At 42.7% G+C, this 22580-nt stretch overlaps 2 protein-coding genes across 2 annotated transcripts in view; both read left to right on the top strand.

The window, feature by feature from the left end:
* The window catches only part of dnah12 (dynein, axonemal, heavy chain 12), a 318710-nt gene extending 299570 nt beyond the window's left edge, over positions 1–19140 (top strand). The window contains exons 68-74 of the mRNA XM_059649958.1: positions 2639–2827; positions 3023–3126; positions 4721–4925; positions 11074–11211; positions 13079–13170; positions 13319–13386; positions 18657–19140. Of these exons, the coding sequence (XP_059505941.1) occupies positions 2639–2827; positions 3023–3126; positions 4721–4925; positions 11074–11211; positions 13079–13170; positions 13319–13386; positions 18657–18847 (987 nt within the window). The 3' untranslated portion in view covers positions 18848–19140. The remainder of the gene's footprint in view (positions 1–2638; positions 2828–3022; positions 3127–4720; positions 4926–11073; positions 11212–13078; positions 13171–13318; positions 13387–18656) is intronic.
* A 2410-nt stretch (positions 19141–21550) lies between these two features.
* LOC125460388 (dynein axonemal heavy chain 12-like) overlaps positions 21551–22580 on the top strand; it is a 31250-nt gene continuing 30220 nt past the window's right edge. The window contains exon 1 of the mRNA XM_048547828.1: positions 21551–21624. The gene's annotated coding sequence lies outside the window, so the exon portion shown is untranslated. The remainder of the gene's footprint in view (positions 21625–22580) is intronic.

A 22580-nucleotide genomic window follows, 5' to 3' on the forward strand; every position in this document is an offset into this window, starting at 1 on the left:
TGAATCATTTCAGGAAGGTCCTTTATCCTGAGTATGTGCGCCTTATATTAGATTTACAGATCAGCAGAATCTACTGTACCAAAGCTCTTGAGAATTTTATATGTTTCAATGAGAACACCTCTCATTCTTCTAAATATATAGTGTGCAATTTATTCAGGCTTTCATTTTAAGACTGTTCTCTCATCCCAAGGACCAATTTAAGGAATATTCATTGTACTGCCTCCAATGCAAGTATATTCTGTTTTAAATTTGGAAATCTAAACTGTACACAGTGTGATTTCACCAGATATCTGTACAAATGAAGCTGGATTTCTTTATTGCTGCACTCCAGTCCACTTGGAGTAAAGGCTAACATACTGTTTTCTTTCTTAATTTTTTGTTGTACCTTAATGCTGACTTCCTGTGTTCCTTCTTGGAGTGCACCTAAGTCTCTCTCTACTTTCCAAGTTTTACAACTTGCAAAAAAAGTTTGTTTTTCCACTCTTACGACTAACTTGACTAAACTTATGCTTTCACAAAAGCAGATGATAGGTATCTGAATAAGAACAAAATATTGGACAAACTGAGCAGGTTTGGCAGCCATCTATGAAGAGGGAAACAGAGTTAACATTTTGAGTTAGATTGTAATGCTTCCTCAGATGTGCAGGAAAATATGCTCAGGCCTTACAGACTATAACTATCATAATCTTTGATTTATGACCTCCAGTCTCCCTCATGAAAGGCTATAGTTTTTTTATGTGACTTTGATGCTTTGAGATGGAAGTAAGGGTTTTGTAAAGTGAAATTTTTCAGCAGGCTACAACATTCCCTATAAACACATTTCTTCCAGGCAGTTGGATCTCAAATGAATTTGAATTTAGTACAGGTTGGAAGTCCTTTTCATTGTTGAGATCTCCCACGTTCAAGGAATTATTGTTCACTGCTTGGCTGCTTGGTGAGTTGGAGCTAGTTTCTGACTGCTCTCAGACCAATTGAGCTGTCTATTCAGTGGCTTTTTTGGTGCAACTGTCTGCAGACTGTTTGTACAGATATTTAGGAAGCAGACAGAAAACAGGACCGTTTCCCTATAACTTCTATAAATTCTACGTTCTTTCAACTAGGGCTGCTGCTTATGTTGATTCCAGTACCCTGTGTTGTGGTTTAACACACTTAAGATTCTCCCAGAGATAGTAGGAGCTGCCGATGCTGGAGAATCTGAGATAACAAGGTGTAGAGCTGGATGAACACAGCAGGCCAAGCAGCATCAGAGGAGCAGGGAAGCTGACGTTTCAGGTCTTGACTCTGAAAAATGTTCCAGACCTGAAACATCAGCTTTCCTGCTACTCTATAGCTGCTTGGCCTGCTGTGTTCATCCAGCTCTACACCTTGTCATCTAAGATTCTTCCAGTCTAGTTTGGAAGAGAAAAGCTATCACATTATAGGGAAAATTGACAGCATCCACCCCTGTCTGCTACCAAGTTTTCCTTTAGTTCAGGATGAACCCTGGAGTTAGGCAGACTAGAGATTCTGTAGTCCTTTTGTGTGTTTCATCCCTGAAAAAACAGATGTCTAAATCTCCAAATGGGTGTAAATGTTCATATTTATTTGTGTATTTACCTGCGGTGCAATATTGTTTATAGTTCAAATACCAAAGGTCATATATTTACAGTGGTGATTTTAAGACTTTCACGGGAAGCTCATAATGTACGAGGGCATGATTTTTGAAAAGCGGTGTTACATTTGGTACTGTGCTCTGTGTAGTTTGGCTGACTCCCATACTGGGAGTGCTGGGCTTTAAGAAATTTAACAAGTTGGAGTTATTCGAGAGGGAATCAAAAAGCACTTCTTTTGCCTTTGAGGACCATCAGACAGGGCAGTCGATATCCAGTAAAAGACATATATTCCATCCATTTGCACTTCAAAATTGCATCAAGGGCTTACAGTTGACATACAAGAAAGCAACCTTAAACCAATTAGCGAACAATTGAAGAGAGATAATGGGAACTGCAGATGCTGGAGAATCCAAGATAACAAAGTGTGGGCCTGGATGAACACAGCAGGCCAAGCAGCATCTCAGGAGCACAAAAGCTGATGTTTCGGGCCTAGACCCTTCATCAGAGAGGGGGATGGGGAGAGGGTTCTGAAATAAGTAGGGAGAGAGGGGGAGGTGGACCGAAGATGGATAGAGGAGAAGATAGGTGGAGAGGAGAGTATAGGTGGGGAGGTAGGGAGGGGATAGGTCAGTCCGGGGAGGACAGAGAGGTCAAGGAGGTGGGATGAGGTTAGTAGGTAGGAAATGGAGGTGCGGCTTGAGGTTGGAGGAGGGGATAGGTGAGAGTAAGAACAGGTTAGGGAGGCGGGGACGAGCTGGACTGACCTATCCCCTCCCCACCTCCCCACCTATACTCTCCTCTCCACCTATCTTCTCCTCTATCCATCTTCGGTCCGCCTCCCCCTCTCTCCCTATGTATTTCTGAACCCTCTCCCCATCCCCCTCTCTGATGAAGGGTCTATGCCGAAACATCAGCTTTTGTGCTCCTGAGATGCTGCTTGGTCTGCTGTGTTCATTCAGCCCTACACTTTGTTATCTAGCTAACAGTTGAAATTTGGCCCTTTTGTTTCTTGTCTTACCATGTTATTTTTTTTTCTGTCTCCGCAGAAACTACCCTCCTCTCAACACCCAGAGGTGTTTGGAATGCACGAAAATGTAGATATCTCAAAAGATTTACAACAAACCAAGATAATGTTTGATTCATTGCTGCTAACACAGGGAGGCAGTGGACAGGGAGGTGCATCTGGCTCCAGTGATCATATGCTATTTGATATTGCAACAGATATCCTTGAAAAGGTATTTGAATATTGAAGCAACTATGATTGATACTGCTTCACTATATGCGTTCCATCTCAAAGTACATGGCATTGTCAATAAGATCATGAGTAGCTATATTCAAATACCTCTGTGTTTCAGTTAGGGACTATTTCTTTTCACAGAGTGTAAATCATTTTTGTTAGTTACCAAACATATTTTTGAATTATCTTCCAGCTGCCTAAAGATTATGATATTGAAGAAGCATTGAATAAATACCCAGTAAGATATGAAGAAAGCATGAACACAGTGTTAGTACAAGAGATGGAACGATTCAATAAGTAAGTAGAGAGTTTTTCCTCATATTAGAGAGATTTATAATTCTGAATATTTTAGTGGTAAAATTATAATTAGTGAAATTACAGGAGATAGGAGTAGGGATATTCACTTCGTAGTAAAGAACTTGTTTTTTTCGCAGTAGTACTCATGCTATTGAACCTTCTTATCTTGTACTCACATTAGGACAGATGTAAGACTTTAAAATGAAACAATAACTTAACTGCATGAAAAGCAGGGTGCTGATTGGTCAGCAAATGGACTTTGATCAAGGCTCTGCCCTGGAGAATGCACCAGGGAATGGTTAGTTCAAAGCTTTGTTTAAATCTTTAAAAGGCAAGTCAACTGGTTGAGATATGCCTTAGGTAGTGTTCCCAAGCTTGTCTAACTGAAAACTTGCAATTTACCAGACAAATTCATTTTAGCTACAGAGGACTGCCGATGGACATGAATACATTTGCCAGTCAGTGTTCTCATGTAATATAAATTGCTGTTCCCTCTGAAAGCTGGTATTTTTATATCTGTCCTTATAACTGCAAGAAGGAAGTTTCAACAGCATGGCTTTATTTTTAACAATACAAATGTAGGAAATAACAGGTTTGTGCAGGATATATGATTACTCCAGCTTTGGATGCCTCAGCTTTCATTGTACTTATAATCGACTTTGACAAAAGAAGAAAGAACCAAATATCCAATTTACTGTTGACAGTTGGTATTGAAAAGAGCACAGATAGGAGCAAAAAGTCTTAAAAGTTAGGTTGAGTGAGTCCACAAACCCGTGGCAGATGGAATTTAATGTGGCAAACTGTGAAATCACTCACATTTAGACCTGGAAGGTAGATTGGAGAGAATCTGGGAATAAAGAGGAGCAGAGAGATTTAGGGTTCCATGTACAGAAGCCATTAAAAGCTAGTGGACAGCAACAAAAAGTAATTCAAAAATGAAGTGGATGTAAATCTCAGAAGGGTGGAACTATTTGGAGTGAAAATTATACTTCAATTATATGAAGCTCTGATTAACTCAGTTTCGAAAAATATATTCAGTTTGGGGATTTGCATTTCAGAAGGGCTATTTTAACCTTGGAGACAGGTACAATATTGATTCACCAGAATAATACCTAGGCTAAAAAAGGTTAAAATTCGAAAAGTGTTGCACAAACTAGCCTTGTATTCCCTTGAGCCAAGAAAATTAAGAAGTCATCTAACAAAGGCTTAAAATTTGCTCAAAGACATCTTCATCCTGCCTCCAATTATCTGCTTTTGAAAACCTAATCCTGTCCTTTTAATTCTAGATTTTGACCATTCCAACACATGACTGGCCAACCACCCAACTTCAATCCTTCTTAAATTTAAGATCATGCAAAATTCTAGTGCCCATTTCCTAACTTGTACCCAAGTTCTGTTTACTCATCATTGCCATATTTGCTGACTTATGGTGATTTGATCATTAAGCAACACCATAGTTTTTTAAATTAATTTTCCTTTTTGTTTTCTGGTCCCTTCATCGTATTAGGTTAACTAAATAGTTAATAATTAGCAATCAGGACCTAGGTACCATTTTGTTCTTACTATTTTGTTCTTTCATCTCTCTTATTTTCAGTTTAATTCGAACAATACGATTTACCCTTCAGAGCCTGCAGAAAGCAATTAAAGGTCTAGTAGTGATGGATTCAAAGCTGGAAGCACTGGCAGGAAGTCTGCTCATTGGAAAACTTCCGGATCAGTGGGCTCAACGCTCTTATCCCAGCCTCAAGCCATTGGGGAGCTACATCACTGATTTTTTGGGCCGGCTACTATTCCTACAGGTAAAATCATGTAGATTATCATGATCTCAAAATAGCAAGAGGCCAAAAAGTTAGTCAAAGCTAGAAAATAATGAATGCAAATGCAAATATCTCCATACCTTAGTATGAATCTTGTGTTACATGAAGAAAAGTGTTCTTTAAGTGAGACCACTCCAGTCTTCCCGATTACATAGCTTCCACAGTTAATAACTGACCAATAAAGAAATTCCTTCATGTACGATAATAAAATGTGAGGCTGGATGAACACAGCAGGCCAAGCAGCATCTCAGGAGAACAAAAGCTGACGTTTCAGGCCTAGACCCTTCATCAGAGAGGGGGATGGGGTGAGGGTTCTGGAATAAATAGGGAGAGAGGGGGAGGCGGACTGAAGATGGAGAGAAAAGAAGATAGGTGGAGAGAGTATAGGTGGGGAGGTAGGGAGGGGATAGGTCAGTCCAGGGAAGACGGACAGGTCAAGGAGGTGGGATGAGGTTAGTAGGTAGATGGGGGTGCGGCTTGGGGTGGGAGGAAGGGATGGGTGAGAGGAAGAACAGGTTTGGGAGGCAGAGACAGGTTGGACTGGTTGTGTGGTGCAGTGGGGGGAGGGGACGAACTGGGCTGGTTTAGGGATGCGGTGGGGGAAGGGGAGATTTTGAAACTGGTGAAGTCCACATTGATATCATTAGGCTGCAGGGTTCCCAGGCGGAATATGAGTTGCTGTTCCTGCAACCTTCGGGTGGCATCATTGTGGCACTGCAGGAGGCCCATGATGGACATGTCATCTAAAGAATGGGAGGGGGAGTGGAAATGGTTTGCGACTGGGAGGTGCAGTTGTTTGTTACGGACTGAGCGGAGGTGTTCTGCAAAGCGGTCCCCAAGCCTCTGCTTGGTTTCCCCAATGTAGAGGAAGCCACACGGGTACAGTGGATGCAGTATACCACATTGGCGGATGTGCAGGTGAACCTCTGCTTAATGTGGAATGTCATCTTGGGGCCTGAGATAAGGGTGAGGGAGGAGGTGTGGGGACAAGTGTAGCATTTCCTGCGGTTGCAGGGGAAGGTGCCAGGTGTGGTGGGGTTGGAGGGCAGTGTGGAGCGAACAAGGGAGTCACGGAGAGAGTGGTCTCTCCGGAAAGCAGACAGGGGTGGGGATGGAAAAATGTCTTGGGTGGTGGGGTCGGATTGTAGATGGCGGAAGTGTCGGAGGATGATGCGTTGTATCCGGAGGTTGGTGGGGTGGTGTGTGAGAACGAGGGGGATCCTCTTTGGGCGGTTGTGGCGGGGGCGGGGTGTGAGGGATGTGTTGCGGGAAATGCGGGAGATGCGGTCAAGGGCGTTCTCGATCACTGTGGGGGGAAAGTTGCGGTCCTTGAAGAACTTGGACATCTGGGATGTGCGGGAGTGGAATGTCTTGTCGTGGGAGCAGATGCGGCGGAGGCGGAGAAATTGGGAATAGGGGATGGAAATTTTGCAGGAGGGTGGGTGGGAGGAGGTGTATTCTAGGTAGCCGTGGGAGTCGGTGGGCTTGAAATGGACATCAGTTACAAGCTGGTTGCCTGAGATGGAGACTGAGAGGTCCAGGAAGGTGAGGGATGTGCTGGAGATGGCCCACGTGAACTGAGGGTTGGGGTGGAAGGTGTTGGTGAAGTGGATGAACTGTTCGAGCTCCTCTGGGGAGCAAGAGGCGGCGCCGATACAGTCGTCAATGTACCGGAGGAAGAGGTGGGGTTTGGGGCCTGTGTAGGTGCGGAAGAGGGACTGTTCCACGTAACCTACAAAGAGGCAGGCATAGCTGGGGCCCATGCGGGTGCCCATGGCCACCCCCTTAGTCTGTAGGAAGTGGGAGGAGTCAAAAGAGAAGTTGTTGAGGGTGAGGACGAGTTCGGCTAGGCGGATGAGGGTGTCGGTGGAGGGGGACTGGTCAGGCCTGCGGGACAGGAAGAAGCGGAGGGCCTTGAAGCCATCTGCATGACCTCATCACCTCAGGGCACCTCCTACCCACAGCCTCCAACCTTATTGTTCCCCAACCCCGCACGGCCCGTTTCTATCTCCTTCCCAAAATCCACAAACCTGCCTGCCCTGGTCGACCCATCGTCTCAGCGTGCTCCTGCCCCACCGAAATCATCTCCACCTATCTGGACTCCATTTTCTCCCCTTTGGTCCAGGAACTCCTTACCTACGTCCGTGACACCACGCACGCCCTCCACCTCCGCCAAGACTTCCAATTCCCTGGCCCCCAACAGCTCATCTTCACCATGGACGTCCAGTCCCTATACACCTGCATTCCACATGCAGATGGCTTCAAGGCCCTCCGCTTCTTCCTGTCCCGCAGGCCTGACCAGTCCCCCTCCACCGACACCCTCATCCGCCTAGCCGAACTCGTCCTCACCCTCAACAACTTCTCTTTTGACTCCTCCCACTTCCTACAGACTAAGGGGGTGGCCATGGGCACCCGCATGGGCCCCAGCTATGCCTGCCTCTTTGTAGGTTACGTGGAACAGTCCCTCTTCCGCACCTACACAGGCCCCAAACCCCACCTCTTTCTCCGGTACATTGACGACTGTATCGGCGCCGCCTCTTGTTCCCCAGAGGAGCTCGAACAGTTCATCCACTTCACCAACACCTTCCACCCCAACCTTCAGTTCACGTGGGCCATCTCCAGCACATCCCTCACCTTCCTGGACCTCTCAGTCTCCATCTCAGGCAACCAGCTTGTAACTGATGTCCATTTCAAGCCCACCGACTCCCACGGCTACCTAGAATACACCTCCTCCCACCCAACCTCCTGCAAAAATTCCATCCCCTATTTCCAATTTCTCCGCCTCCGCCGCATCTGCTCCCACGACAAGACATTCCACTCCCGCACATCCCAGATGTCCAAGTTCTTCAAGGACCGCAACTTTCCCCCCACAGTGATCGAGAACGCCCTTGACCGCGTCTCCCGCATTTCCCGCAACACATCCCTCACAGCCCGCCCCCGCCACAACCGCCAAAAGAGGATCCCCCTCGTTCTCACACACCACCCCACCAACCTCCGGATACAACGCATCATCCTCCGACACTTCCGCCATCTACAATCCGTCCCCACCACCCAAGACATTTTTCCATCCCCACCCCTGTCTGCTTTCCGGAGAGACCACTCTCTCCGTGACTCCCTTGTTCGCTCCACACTGCCCTCCAACCCCACCACACCTGGCACCTTCCCCTGCAACCACAGGAAATGCTACACTTGCCCCCACACCTCCTCCCTCACCCCTATCCCAGGCCCCAAGATGACATTCCACATTAAGCAGAGGTTCACCTGCACATCCGCCAATGTGGTATACTGCATCCACTGTACCCGTGTGGCTTCCTCTACATTGGGGAAACCAAGCGGAGGCTTGGGGACTGCTTTGCAGAACACCTCCGCTCAGTCCGCAACAAACAACTGCACCTCCCAGTCGCAAACCATTTCCACTCCCCCTCCCATTCTTTAGATGACATGTCCATCATGGGCCTCCTGCAGTGCCACAATGATGCCACCCGAAGGTTGCAGGAACAGCAACTCATATTCCGCCTGGGAACCCTGCAGCCTAATGGTATCAATGTGGACTTCACCAGTTTCAAAATCTCCCCTTCCCCCACCGCATCCCTAAACCAGCCCAGTTCGTCCCCTCCCCCCATTGCACCACACAACCAGCCCAGCTCTTCTCCTCCACCCACTGCATCCCAAAACCAGTCCAACCTGTCTCTGCCTCCCAAACCTGTTCTTCCTCTCGCCCATCCCTTCCTCCCACCCCAAGCCGCACCCCCATCTACCTACTAACCTCATCCCACCTCCTTGACCTGTCCATCTTCCCTGGACTGACCTATCCCCTCCCTACCTCCCCACCTATACTCTCTCCACCTATCTTCTTTTCTCTCCATCTTCGGTCCGCCTCCCCCTCTCTCCCTATTTATTCCAGAACCCTCATCCCATCCCCCTCTCTGATGAAGGGTCTAGGCCTGAAACGTCAGCTTTTGTGCTCCTGAGATGCTGCTTGGCCTGCTGTGTTCATCCAGCCTCACATTTTATTATCTTGGATTCTCCAGCATCTGCAGTTCCCATTATCCCTTCATGTACGATGCTATTTAGGAAGTGAATCAATTTCCTTCCTTAAGTTATTGCATAAAATGAGCTGTCATTGTTACATATAATAAATTGCTTTCTTGCCTGTTATTTTACTATTGTGTGAATCACCACCTAGCATGCATAATGCTGTTGTTTACCTCATTGATTCTCTGCTATCCATCATTTGCCAATATTACTAACGATCTGATTTATATGATCCTTTCTTGTGCATTTCATATATAGCACACACAATGAGATCTGTGTAGGTTAGAAACTCCAATTTCCAACTGAAATCATCCGCAATCTGTGTAAAGCATTCTTCAGCTTTGGTTCCATGATTATCCACAATGCTAATCAGTAAAACTATTAACAAATGCCCGCTCAGATATAGGGGCTATTTTCTGCACTGGAATCAGAACTCCTTCCTGTGGTCGTATTTTAAACAGCAAGAAAGCTGATAATGAGCCGAAATAATGAGAAGTGATGGTGGCGTGAGGGGGGAGAAGATGGGGTTCTTCATTAATGAAGGAGTTTGCTTCAGTAAAAGGCTAAAAGGAAGCAAAAACTGCTAGTTACATAGAACATAGAACATAGAACAGTACAGCACAGAACAGGCCCTTCAGCCCACAATGTTGTGCCGACCATTGATCCTCATGGATGCACCCTCAAATTTCTGTGACCATATGCATGTCCAGCAGTCTCTTAAATGACCCCAATGACCTTGCTTCCACAACTGCTGCTGGCAACGCATTCCATGCTCTCACAACTCTCTGCGTAAAGAACCTGCCTCTGACATCCCCTCTATACTTTCCACCAACCAGCTTAAAACTATGACCCCTCGTGCTAGCCATTTCTGCCCTGGGAAATAGTCTCTGGCTATCGACTCTATCTATGCCTCTCATTATCTTGTATACCTCAATTAGGTCCCCTCTCCTCCTCCTTTTCTCCAATGAAAAGAGACCGAGCTCAGTCAACCTCTCTTCATAAGATAAGCCCTCCAGTCCAGGCAGCATCCTGGTAAACCTCCTCTGAACCCTCTCCAAAGCATCCACATCTTTCCTATAATAGGGCGCCCAGAACTGGAAAAGGACTAGTTGTGGGAAATAAGTGCCTACTGAATTCAGCTTACCTGCTTCACACACTTCCTGCAATCACATGCTACCCCAGACTCTTCTGATCTCTACCCCTAGCCGCACACTTCTGACTTCTGCTTGATACTGTCTCAAACAATCTACTACTAACAATAACCTTCCATCAAAGCCTTTCAGATTTGTTCCCAGAGACCCTTTCGATATGCCCTTCTTCCCTTTCAATGACCCCAGCTCCCAATGTTTCTTCCTACCCCACAATGCCCTGACTGATCTCCAATAAAGCCTCTGATCTCTTCTATCACAAATCTTTCCAAAGTTGGACTCTTCCAATCTATCCTCTATGGCCCTGCTCTGCCTCTCATCTCCCACCAAATCTTTCTAGTCTTCCCCTGACTTTTCCAATCTCCCCCACCAGTTCTTCACATTCTCTTGTATTCCCCACAAGGCTAATCCTCTCCATCATTAATCCATCTTCTTACTCAAGGCCTTTCCAATCTATGACCTGACTCTTATATTATTCCTCACAAGGTCCTTCCAATTTCTTTCACCAGATACTGATCTGATGTCTCTGATCCCTCCTCCTCTCCTCACCGCTCCTTTACAGCTATGATGGAAGCCTTTCTGCTCAATAGTAAACCAACTGCTCAGTCTGACTGGTTGTAGTAAAAAAAAAGAAACAGAGATTGAAAATAATGTATAAATATGATTTATGTGAGGGAAATCTTTTCTTCCAGTTTTCTTAATCTCAAAACAGCAATGTTCCCAATCACAACTCTGCTCCTCGTCGCAACACTCTCCCTATTTTCTAGATAATTCTAAATTACTTGATTTAGAAATTCTACCACATGAATTTTGCATATGCTTGACAGAAGGATTCACCAAACTACGTAATGTAAATTCTCAAATCTCTTAATCTCATGTTTGAACTAATTAGGTAGATTTTGTTGCGATAAATGCTGAAACCTGATTTAGTGTTTTACATTTGACAGAACTGGTTTGATAATGAAAAGCCCAGTGTCTTCTGGTTGTCTGGGTTTTTCTTTACCCAGGCCTTCCTGACTGGAGTCATGCAGAACTATGCCAGAAAGTACACCATCCCAATTGACCTGCTGGGATTTGAGTACGAGGTAATCTTTCTCTGTTACTTTAACTTTTTGCCGCATAATTACTTTCTTTTCTACTTTCACTGTCTGTCTCATCAATAAAGAATAAAATCAGCACTGTGGATTTTCTCCAAGCATTGTTTATCCAATATCTCCTGCTAGCGTTAAATCAAATGTTGTCAGAATGTTTAATTTTCATTGTAAAAAGAAGGAACAGCAAATAGAAACATAAAAGATAGGAGCAGGAGGAGACCAGCGACAACAAAGTGTGGAGCTGGATGAACACAGCAGGCCAAGCAGCATGTGCTCCTGAGATGCTGCTTGGCCTGCTGTGTTCATCCAGCTCCACACTTTGTTATCTCGGATTCTCCAGCATCTGCAGTTCCCATTATCAGCAGGAGGAGACCATTTGGCTTGTCGAGCCTCCTCTGCCATTCATCACAATCACAGCTGATCGTACAACTCAATCGCCTAATCTGGCTTTCTTCCCATAACCTTTGATCCCATTTGCCCCAACTGCTTTATATCTAGCCACCTTGTGAATACATTCAATGTTTTGGCATCAACTACTTCCTGTGGTAATGAATTTTACAGGCTCACCACAGTTTGGGTGAAGAGATGTCTCCTCATCTCTGTCCTAAATGGTCTGCCCCAAATCCTGAGACTGCGACCCCTGGATCTGGACATACCCACCATTGGGAACATCTTCCTTGCATCTAGTCTGTCTAGTCCTGTTAGAATTTTATAAGTCTCTATGAGATCCCCCCTCATTTGTCCTAACCTAGTCAATCTCGCTGAATATATCAGACCCGTCATCCCCAGAATCAGTTTAGTAAACCTTTGCTGCATTCCCTCGATAGCAAGAGCATCCTTCCCCAGAAAAGGACACCAAAATTGCACACAATATTTTAGATGTGGCCTCACCAACGCCGAGTCTAACTGAAACAGTACATCCCTGCACCAGTACTCGAAACCTCTCGCAATGAAGGCTAAAGTGCTATTTGCCTTCTTTACCGCCTCCTGCACCTATATGCTTACCTTCAGTGACAGGTGCACACACCCCTCTCCCAATTTACAGCCATTCAGGTAGTAATCTACTTTCTAGTTTTTGATTCCAAAGTGAATAACATCACATTTATCCAAATTTACACTGCATCTGCCATTGATTTGCCCACTCACCCAACCTGTCCAGATAATGATGAACGATCTCTGCATTCTCAACACAGTTCACCCTCCCACTCAACTTGCTATCATTTGCAAACTTGGAGATGTTATAGTTTGTTCCCTTATCTAAATCATTAAAATATATTGTGAATAGCTGGGATCCTAGCACCCATCCCTGTGGCACTAATTACTGTCTGCCAGTTTGGAAAGGACCCATCAATTCCTACTCTTTGTTTTCTGTCTGCCTGCTAGTTTTCTTAAGGTTTTATCTAGATAACTGGCATTATCAACAGCAATCCAGGGCTTGTGTGGTGTAGTTTTCCCTTGCTCTGGGCCAGAAGACCTGTGTTCAAGTCTGACTGTTCTAGCTATATGCTATAACATGTCTGATTAAACATATCTACAGGGATACAGGTCTGTTGAGGTGCTGCGGTAGTGCTCCTGCCTCTGGGCTGAAAGATCAAGTCCCACTGTCTAGACTTGTATTGTAACATGTCTGAACAAGTTGGTTAAAAACATCTACAAAATCAGACTAGGAACAGCTGGTAGCTTATTGAGGTCTGTCCAAAAAATGGCTATCCCATATACCTCATTTCCTTAGAATTAATAAATGTTTATAGTTCATCCTGCTGTTCTAATGATGCTATTAATTAAGCCCATTCCATAATTGAAATTCTAGCTTTGTTTTTGGTTAAAAAACAGGAATTGAAATGTTGTGTTTCCATAGGTCCTGTCTTCAGACACAGCAACAAAATCACCATCAGACGGAGCTTACATTCATGGAATGTTCCTAGACGGTGCCCGTTGGGATCGAGAGAAGTATACAGGAACAATCATATTTATTAAATTGCCCGAGCTTGAAAATTATTTTACCAGTGTTGTCATAATGGTTTGGCAATTGTATGAAATGTTGTAGCAAATTTATTATGATTTTTATTCTTCCATATTATTTTTGCTCTCCTTACAGAGGATTAATGGCTGAGCAATTTCCAAAAGTCCTCTTTGATTTAATGCCAGTTATCTGGATAAAACCAAGTGAGTCAATTTGATTTTTCTGAAGGAAATTTCTTCCTTTTAGTGCTTCTGACATTTAAATCATTAATTGAATAATAATACAGAAAAATTTCTGACAGCTATGTTATATTTATATGCGAGTATCTCAGGCATAATTTAAGGGCCATTGTATAAGAATTCATCAAAACAGTTCTTTTCTGGTATGACATTACTTTAGTAATTCTAAAGTAATAAACAGAAGTTTATCTTCCCTCTCAGTAGACTATTACAACCAGTGATTCTAGACCCCATCCACTTCCCATCATTGCTACAGCTTGTTTATTTCCCTTACCTGCTCCAGCTGAGTCTAGCCCCTGCTTAACCTCATCCCCTTTAGTTGATTAACCTGACGTTTATTACATCTCCAAAGATTAAGCGTACGTAAAATTTCCTATTGCCAAATCTATACTGGCCCTCAATGAGACACAACTCTTAGATTATGCAGCTGCACATTCATCAACTTTAGTCTCAGCTGCTTCCTCGATGGGAATTCACAATCCAGATTTGGCCCCTATTTTAGGACATACAGCTTAGGGCTATTGAACCCTTTCGCATGGAATTCCAAACTTTAATTTTTCACTCACTAGTGAGCAATAAAGTACTAAAGAAATTCAGCAGGTCTGCTAGTATTTATGGAGAAACAAACAGAGGAGGTTGACTAACATGGTGCCAATATTAAGAAAGGTAGTAAGAAAACACCAGGGATCTATAGACCAGTGAGCTTGACATTGGTGGTGGGGAAGTTGTTGGAGGGAATCCTGATTTACAGGATTTACCAGTATTTGGAAAGGCAAGAACTGATTACGGATAGTCAACATGGCTTTGTAGGTGGGAAGTTATGTCTCAGTAACTTAACTGAGTTTTTGAAGAAGCAATGAAGAGGATTGATGAGGGCAGAGCAGTAGACATAATCTATATGGATTGCATTAAGGTGTTCGACAAGATTCTCAAAGCAGACTAGTCATAAGGTTTATGGATGTAAGTTTGCTCGCTGAGCTGGAAGGTTTGTTTTCAGATGTTTCGTCACCATTCTAGGTAACATCATCAGTGAGCCTCCGGTGATGCCAGAGGCTTCACTGGATGCTCACTGATGATGTAACCTAGAATGGTGATGAAACGTCTGAAAACGAACCTTCCAGCTCAGCGAGCAAACTTACATCCAGAACCTCAACCTGAGCTACAAATCTTCTCAAAACTTGCTCGTAAGGTTTATCACGTGGAATACAGTGAGAACTAGCCATTTGCATGTAGATAACAAAGTGTAGAGCTGGATGAACACAGCAGGCCAAGCAGCATCTTAGGAGCACAAAAGCTGACGCTTTGGGTCTAGACCCTTCATCAGAAAGGGAGTGGCCATGGGTACCTGCATGGGCCCAAGCTATGCCTGCCTCTTTGTAGGTTACGTGGAACAATCCCTCTTCCGTCACGACACTGGCCCTAAACCCCACCTCTTCCTCTGTTACATTGACGACTGTATCGGCACCGCCTCGTGCTCCCACGAGGAGCTCAAACAGTTCATCCATGTCACCTACACTTTCTACCCCAACCACAAGCGTCAGCTTTTGTGCTCCTAAGATGCTGCTTGGCCTGCTGTGTTCATCCAGCTCTATACTTTGTCATCTCAGATTCTCCAGCATCTGCAGTTCCTATTATCTCTCACTTGAATTCAGAACTGGCTCAAAAGTAGAAGACAGAGGGTGTAAGTGAAGGATTGCTTTTCATACTGGAGGCTTGTGCAGAGTGGTGTGCCACAAGGATTGGTGCTGGGTCCACTGCTTTTCATCATTTATATAAATGATTTTGATGTAAACATGGGAGATATAGTTAGTAAGTTTGCAGACGACACCAAATTTGGAGGTAGTAAGAATTGCCGATGCTGGGGTCTGAGAAAGCACATTGTGAAGCTGAGATAATACAATGCTGCCTGGCCTGCTGTGTTCCTCCGTGTTACCGAAATTGGAGTGTTGTGGATAGTGAAGAAGCTTACCTCAGAATACAACAGGATCTTGATCACAGGGGGCAATGGGCTGGCGAGTGGCAGAAAGAGTTTAATTTAGATAAATGTGAGGTGTTACATTGTGGAAAGGCAAATCAGGGCAGGACTTATTAACCTAAAGGTAAGGTCCTGGGAGTGTTGCTGAACAAAGAGACCTTGGAGTGCACATTCATAGTTTCTTGAAAGTGGAGTTGCAAGCAGATAGGATAGTGAAGAAGGCATTTGGTATGCCTGTCTTTATTGGTCAGTGCATTGCATATAGGAGTTGGAGGTCATGTTATGGCTGTATGGGACACTGATTAGGCCACTTTTGGAATACTGCTTGCAATTTTGGTCTCCCTGCTGTAAGAAGGATGTTGAGAAACTTGAAAGGGCTCAGAAAAGATTTACAAGGATGTTTACAGGTTTGGAGTGTTCGAGCTATAGGGAGAAGCTGAATTGGCTGGGGCTATTTTCTCTGGAACATCAGAGGCTAAGGGGTGACCTTACAGAGGTTTATAAAATCATGAGAGGCATGGGTAGAGTAAAATGGACAAGGTCTTTTCCCCTGAGTGGGAGAGTCAAAAATTAGAGGTCATAGCTTTAAGGTGAGATTTAAAGGTACCTAAAGGGCAACTTTTTCAGACACAAGGTGGTGCATGTATGGAATGAGCTGCCACAGGAAGTGGTGGAGGCTGGTACAATTACAACATTTGAAAGACATCTGGATGGATATATGGAAAGGTTTAGAGGGATATGGACCAAATGCTGGCAAATGGGACTAGATTTATTTAGGATATCTGGTTGGCATGGATGAGTTTGACCAAAGTATCTGTTTTCATGCTGTGCATCTCTATGACTCTATGAGTTACATGTTTTGAGTCCAATTTAACTCAGTTCCAAAGAAAAGTCATTTGGGACTTGAAATGTTATCTGTTTCACTTTACACAGATGCTGTCAGAACTACTGAGTTTATTTAGCACTTCCCACTTTTATTTCAGATCTTCAGCACTTCCAAGAATATTGATTTTATTTCACAAAGATAAGACTAGCAGAACAGTAAAATATAAATTTTTAAAATTTCATAAGTTGGTATATCAAATAATATATAAATATGAAAATAATTTGAAATGACCATTGAAAAGTACCAAGTAGCATAGCCAACTAATAAACCCTTTTTTTTGGTCAAGTGGAACTGAGAGACAGACTAGACTCAGAGTCTTGCTCACCAGGGAAGGGGATGGGTGGGCTGAGCTAAGTTGAGTTTAACTAACACTGAGTTTACTTTTACCTTTTCAGGCACCAGCTTCTTATTCAAAAGTGGGGTCAGAAGCGGCTGGCTTTTCAGTCTTGATTTTATCCCTCTCTCGCCCAACTTTGTGGATAGGTTTTTGGGAAAGGGGATAGGGTAATGTGTTTGTGCTTGACTCAGTCTCAGGGTTGAGAGTCTCTCTCACTCATTCTAACGTACACACACTCTCCCTGTCTGACACACACATTCCACTCTCTCCCACCTTCGCAAACATATCCTGTTTCCCTCACATATACACATATCCTAACAATCACTCTCTTAAACACAGACAATCCCTCACTCTCCTTCCCACACACATTCCCTTACTCCCTCCCACACACACTCTCCATCACACACATACACACACGCACGCACACACACATTCATCCTCCTATCCCTCTCACACACATACTCATCCTCTCATACACCCATGCATATTAACTCTCCCCTATTCTCTCAGCCATGCACCTCTCCTGCAGTCTCTCAATCACTATCACAAATGCTGTCTCTCTCACAATCTATCCCGGTCAGAAGCTCACATTCTCTCTCAATTGCACATATTCTCACTTTCCCTCATAAGTATATTTGTTCATTTCCTCACACACATTCACTCTTGCAGTCCCTCACATATATTCTCTCGCTGATTCCTCACGCTCACACTCACTCCCTAGCATACACAATGTCTCTCTCCATCGCATTCACACTCTTGTCACTCCCAAACACTCTCTCTCTCATTCCCTCACATTCTCTCTCTGTCCCTCATACACTCATTCTCTCTTTCTCTCTCTCTCTCGCTCTCTTTCGCGCGCGTGCACACGCACACGCGCACACACACACTCCCTTCACTCTCACAGACATGCTTTGTGAGCTCAGGAAGCCTGCTGTACCATCTTGATTACAGTCCTTCAGGGAACTGGTGCTTGGAAGCAAAAGAGACAGTTTAATCTTTCCCCACATTTACAAACTCTCTGCCTGTCCCCTCCTTCACACAGCTGGCAACCTGTCCCTTGCAATCCCTGCTTCTGCCTCCCAGCAGCTTTTCTATTACTTTCAGTATTCAGACCATGTACTGAATTATAGTAAGGACCTTGGCACAGCTCGCTGCTCTTCTGATCAGGTCACTTCCCTTCTGGGCTTCTCACCTGCTAGTGAGCCTATCGTAAGTGGGAGAGAAATGGAGTCTGATTGATGAATCACCTCCTTGCACAATCGCATACTTACCCATATTTGCAACGCCAGTCACAGGCTGGATTGGAACTTTTAGCATTCTGGCCCATGCAATGCCTGATAGACTGGCCTCCTCTAAGAGACTTGTAGTTTCTGTCTGCTGTAGTGGAAACATCCTTCTGGATTTTAGGTGATGGTGGCATGTTTTTTGAACTGCAATTATTCTTTGTAGTGCTTTTGTTGCAATTGGCTTTCTGGGATACTTCAGAGGTCATTAATAGGCAACTATGTTGGTCCTGCAGTGGCAGTAAGCTTTATTCCTAAAAAAAATTGATCCCAGGGAGTTTTTGAAACAATTCAATAATTTAATAGTTTTTCAGATGTTTTTAACTGAATTCAAATTCGTAGAATGCCAAAGTGAGATTTGATCTTATATTTTCTGGGTTATTAGTTTAGGCCATTGGATTACTAGATTAAAAACGTGAGAACAGTGCACTAGCGGGGCATATTTAAAAATACAGTATTGACTGTACACATCCTTCCGTAGGGATGCACTTTTCTCTCGCAGAGAACTAAGAGACAAATTGATGGACCCAGGGCTTGGTAATGCCCAGATGTATACTGGTGTACTGACAAGTAGATATCAAACGGAGGGTGGGGATTTCCTACAAGATTAGAGAAACTCAAATGAAGCCTGCAGCCTGATTTTGTATGTTTCTCAGCCAAATAAAAACAAAAAAAGGTTAAATCATGAGAATTACTTTTAAAATGCAATGAATGGAGGGCACTGCATCTAAATTGAATTTTATTTTGTTTAAGATAAAAGAACACTCTTCAAGACCTCAAATGACTACGTCTGCCCAGTCTACAAAACAAGTGAGCGCAAAGGAGTCCTCTCTACCACAGGACATTCAACCAACTTTGTCATTGCTCTGCGTCTGCCAACAGATAAACCAGTTCATCACTGGATCAAACGTGGTGTGGCACTACTCTGTCAACTGGATGACTAGAAATCAAGGGTTTTTAAAGAGGATAAGAATTGCACTCAACTACAACTCTGATTTTATATCTTTAACTTTGGTATACATCAGCCACAAGAGAGCACTTTAAAATAACATTTCTCATTGTTAATCTTATTTTTGGTTTTGTTTAAATCTTTTTTGGTCTAATTTCTAACTAATTATCTATACAAAGAACAACCATATACTATATTTCTTTTTAGTTTAGATAGTGATCTTTCTGCAATTTTTTATGCTCCTTAAGTCATATGTGGGGGGAAATGAATTTGAATTTATATGCTCTATGGAGGGAATCTACACTTCAGATGTGAAAACAAGATTAAATAAAGTATACTTATACCAAATAAGCAAGTGTTAATATATTTTTACATAACAATCTCCAGCACCTCATGAAACGTTTTCAGTTTTCCTTCTCTATTCTTCAAAAAATAATGCATTACCATTATCTGTTTGCATATTTCAAAATTATGCATTTTTTTTCAAACATACAAAAACAATGGACTGATTTGTACTGGCCCATGTGGAACACATTTGCAGACAGGGAATTATAAAGGTCCAAGTGAAACATATTGAACTATAAGTCCCGCATCTTAACATTATTTCCAGATTTTACCGATGGCAGCTTTCTGAAGGGAAAAGTTTGCACATCAGTGGTGTGAGATTGGTATGAGATAAGAATGGAAGGTTACTGCACATTCTTGATTTTGTGGATGCTGCATAGGAAGCATGAGCTTCAGAGCCTTACCTGGTTAAACAACGTTGAAAGTATACAGAAGCTCAGTGTGGATTCAACCAGCCACTAAGACAGCTGCAATGGCATGGCAGGCAGGGTGGTACACAGAACTAAACAACGGTGGAAGTGGTGGAAAGGTGTCTGCATCACCAGCCACAAGTATAATTTTGCTTCTTTATTTTAATTTATATCCTAATTTTCACTCAAGTAGCTCTGGATTTCTTTCCCTTTTGAAGAATATACCTTGACTGTACCAAAACCATCTCCTCTTTGAATGGACCCCATTTCAGCTAATTTCCCCCAACAACAATTTGTTGTACTTTATTAGGCTCATTCTGGCCGTAATTGAAATTATCCCTCCTCCAGTCATTTATTCTTACTCTGGATTGCCTACTGTCCTTCTCTATCTTTGTGAACAAAGGTGTGATGCAATTCTCCAGTTCTCTTGCACCTCCCCGACTTTAAAGACTGAACAATTCTATTTGGTGCCTTAGCAATTTCCACCCCCACTGCCTTCTACTTCCTTGTGGAAGCATCTTGTCAATATCTAACTTGTCACGCCCTTGAAAACCCTGGTATTTCAATAAAGTCACCCCTCATCCTTCTAAATAGGAATCCATTTAGCCTTTCTTGGTAAGTCAACCCTTTCATCCCAGGAAGAAGCCTTGTGAATCTCCTTTGAATAACCTCCAATACAGCCGGTCCATCTATCCTTTTTAAATATTGGCTCCAAAACTGTACACAATGCTCCAGATGTGGTCTTTCCAACCCCGGTACATTGTAACAAGACTTCCCTGTTTTTAAATACCAAGCCCCCTGGCAATAAAGGCCAAAATTCCATTTGCCTTCGTAATATTTTGTGTTTCATGCACAAGAACTTCCAGAGCGCTCTACACTGCACTTATTTAGAGTCTCTCTCCATTTAAATAATCTTCTGCCATTTCATTTTTCTCAAAGTGTATGACATCACACTTTTCAACATTAAATTCCATTGGCAATTTGTTTGCCCAATCACTCAACCACTCCATATCCCCTTGTAGATTCCTATGTCTTCATCACAACATGCCTGCCCACCTATTTTTGTATTGTCAGCAAATCTGGACATAACACACACTGACCCCTCCTCCAAGTCATTAATATTGATGATAAATGATTGAACTTCACAGTTTCACCAGAACCTAAAGGATTAAAATTATCCTAGCAAGTTGCATTAATTTGTTTTGTATTCCCTAAAGTTTCGAAGTTTGAGTTGTATTCTAATTAAGATCTGTTAAAAGCATTGGAGGTTTTCTATGGTGTAGATATGGAGAAACCATTGCCTCTGTTGCGCAATCAAAACAAGGGACATGACGTTAAAGTTAGAAGGAGCTTTTTAGATTTTATGTCCATCTTTGGCAACAGCCATGACAAAATACTGTTTTTTCAACCGACTGTTAATTTTTACAAATTCTACAAAAAACAACTCAATATTGAAAAATTGAGACTGAGTGAGAAGTAAACAATGAATTCTCATTTCGCTGTCTGCAAAATACATGTATGCAACAGATGCTGAGTTCTACCTTTTCATCTCTATTGTGCAAATACGATGTTAAGTCTGGGAAATTTCACCATTTCCTCCAGCCAAAGTCACAGACTTCATTGGTAAACAAGTGACAAGATTAAAAACTTCAGATCAGATACACCCAATTATAAATCTTATATACCGAAATACTCACTGGAGTTAATGCTAAAAATGTAAACCTTACCAAAACTTTGGGGATCAGGTTTCCACATATCCTTCTGAGAAAGTAAAATAGATCAAGATTTGTTTTAAAAAAAAGCTAAATTATTTCCTGTTCAGTTTTTTTGGGGGGGGATTTATGGCATTGGATCATGTCACTAGATGATGAATACTGATTGAGACAGACGAACAGAAAGGCCACTGCTGTTATTTTTAGCAATTGGTTGAGTCACTCTGAAAACTGACAGTGAGGCAACCTTGAAAAACAACATAGTCAGAATGTTCTAGGTTATATTTTGAGAAAAGAAACACAAGGTGAGTAAAAATACTGCTGGAATAAACATTTCAGAAAGCATGCTCATAGTGATAACATTTCTGTTTAACAATCAAAAGTAACACCTAAATTAATTATGTTGTTTGCTGAAGTCACTACATATAAATAGATTAAATGAATCTGCAGGTCTTATGGTTTCTGTTAATGTTTACAAACTACTTAAAAGTGACAAATACCAGAAATTTGTATCAGGAACATGTTTTGCTTGTGAAAACTATTAATTTTGATTTGACAATCTTAATGGAGAGATAACTGTTTTCTAAAGCATTTTCATCCCAGCAGCAAAGGGACAAAATATTCTCCAATAATGAAAATACATTTCAGCCTTGTAATCTGATTGTGTAACTTTTGATATTTAGAGCGCTGAATGAGTTTGCAAGTTGAATATGGTGTGCAAGAAGATTCATTACGAACAAGAAGTGTTATATTCAATCAGGCTCCTCTGCAAATGTGCATGGTGCATATCAACACTATTAAAGTCAAAGAATAACTTGTATAAGTAAGATTCCTCTGCCTATTATAGGGTCTTTCTGTGATATTCGTCTGCTTCAGTGCCATGTGTTAAACTCATCAAGTAAACTTATCATATAAATAAGCAATAATGGATTCTTCACCAGCGTTATTTAAAGGGATTTGCAATACTTAACAGATTAGTTGCTGGATTATAACTTCAGGCTGCATGGATACTTTTTTTTCTTACCTGAATCTGCTAAACCAAGTTTGATTCATGAAAAGTAGGTGTTTTTGGCTGCTTTATAAATAATTTGATTGAAGTTAAATTGGTCTGGTAATGTCTTTGGAGTTGCCAGAGAAGAAGGAGAAACAGGACAATCAACAGGTTACAACAAGAGAGAGGAGGGTAAGAGCATTAAGCAGGAGGACAGATGCTTAATGGATTTCTTACCCTTAATTATATTACACAAAAGAAGATTGTTAC

This window comes from Stegostoma tigrinum, chromosome 11, assembly GCF_030684315.1.
Source record: "Stegostoma tigrinum isolate sSteTig4 chromosome 11, sSteTig4.hap1, whole genome shotgun sequence".
Taxonomy (NCBI): Eukaryota; Metazoa; Chordata; class Chondrichthyes; order Orectolobiformes; family Stegostomatidae; genus Stegostoma; species Stegostoma tigrinum.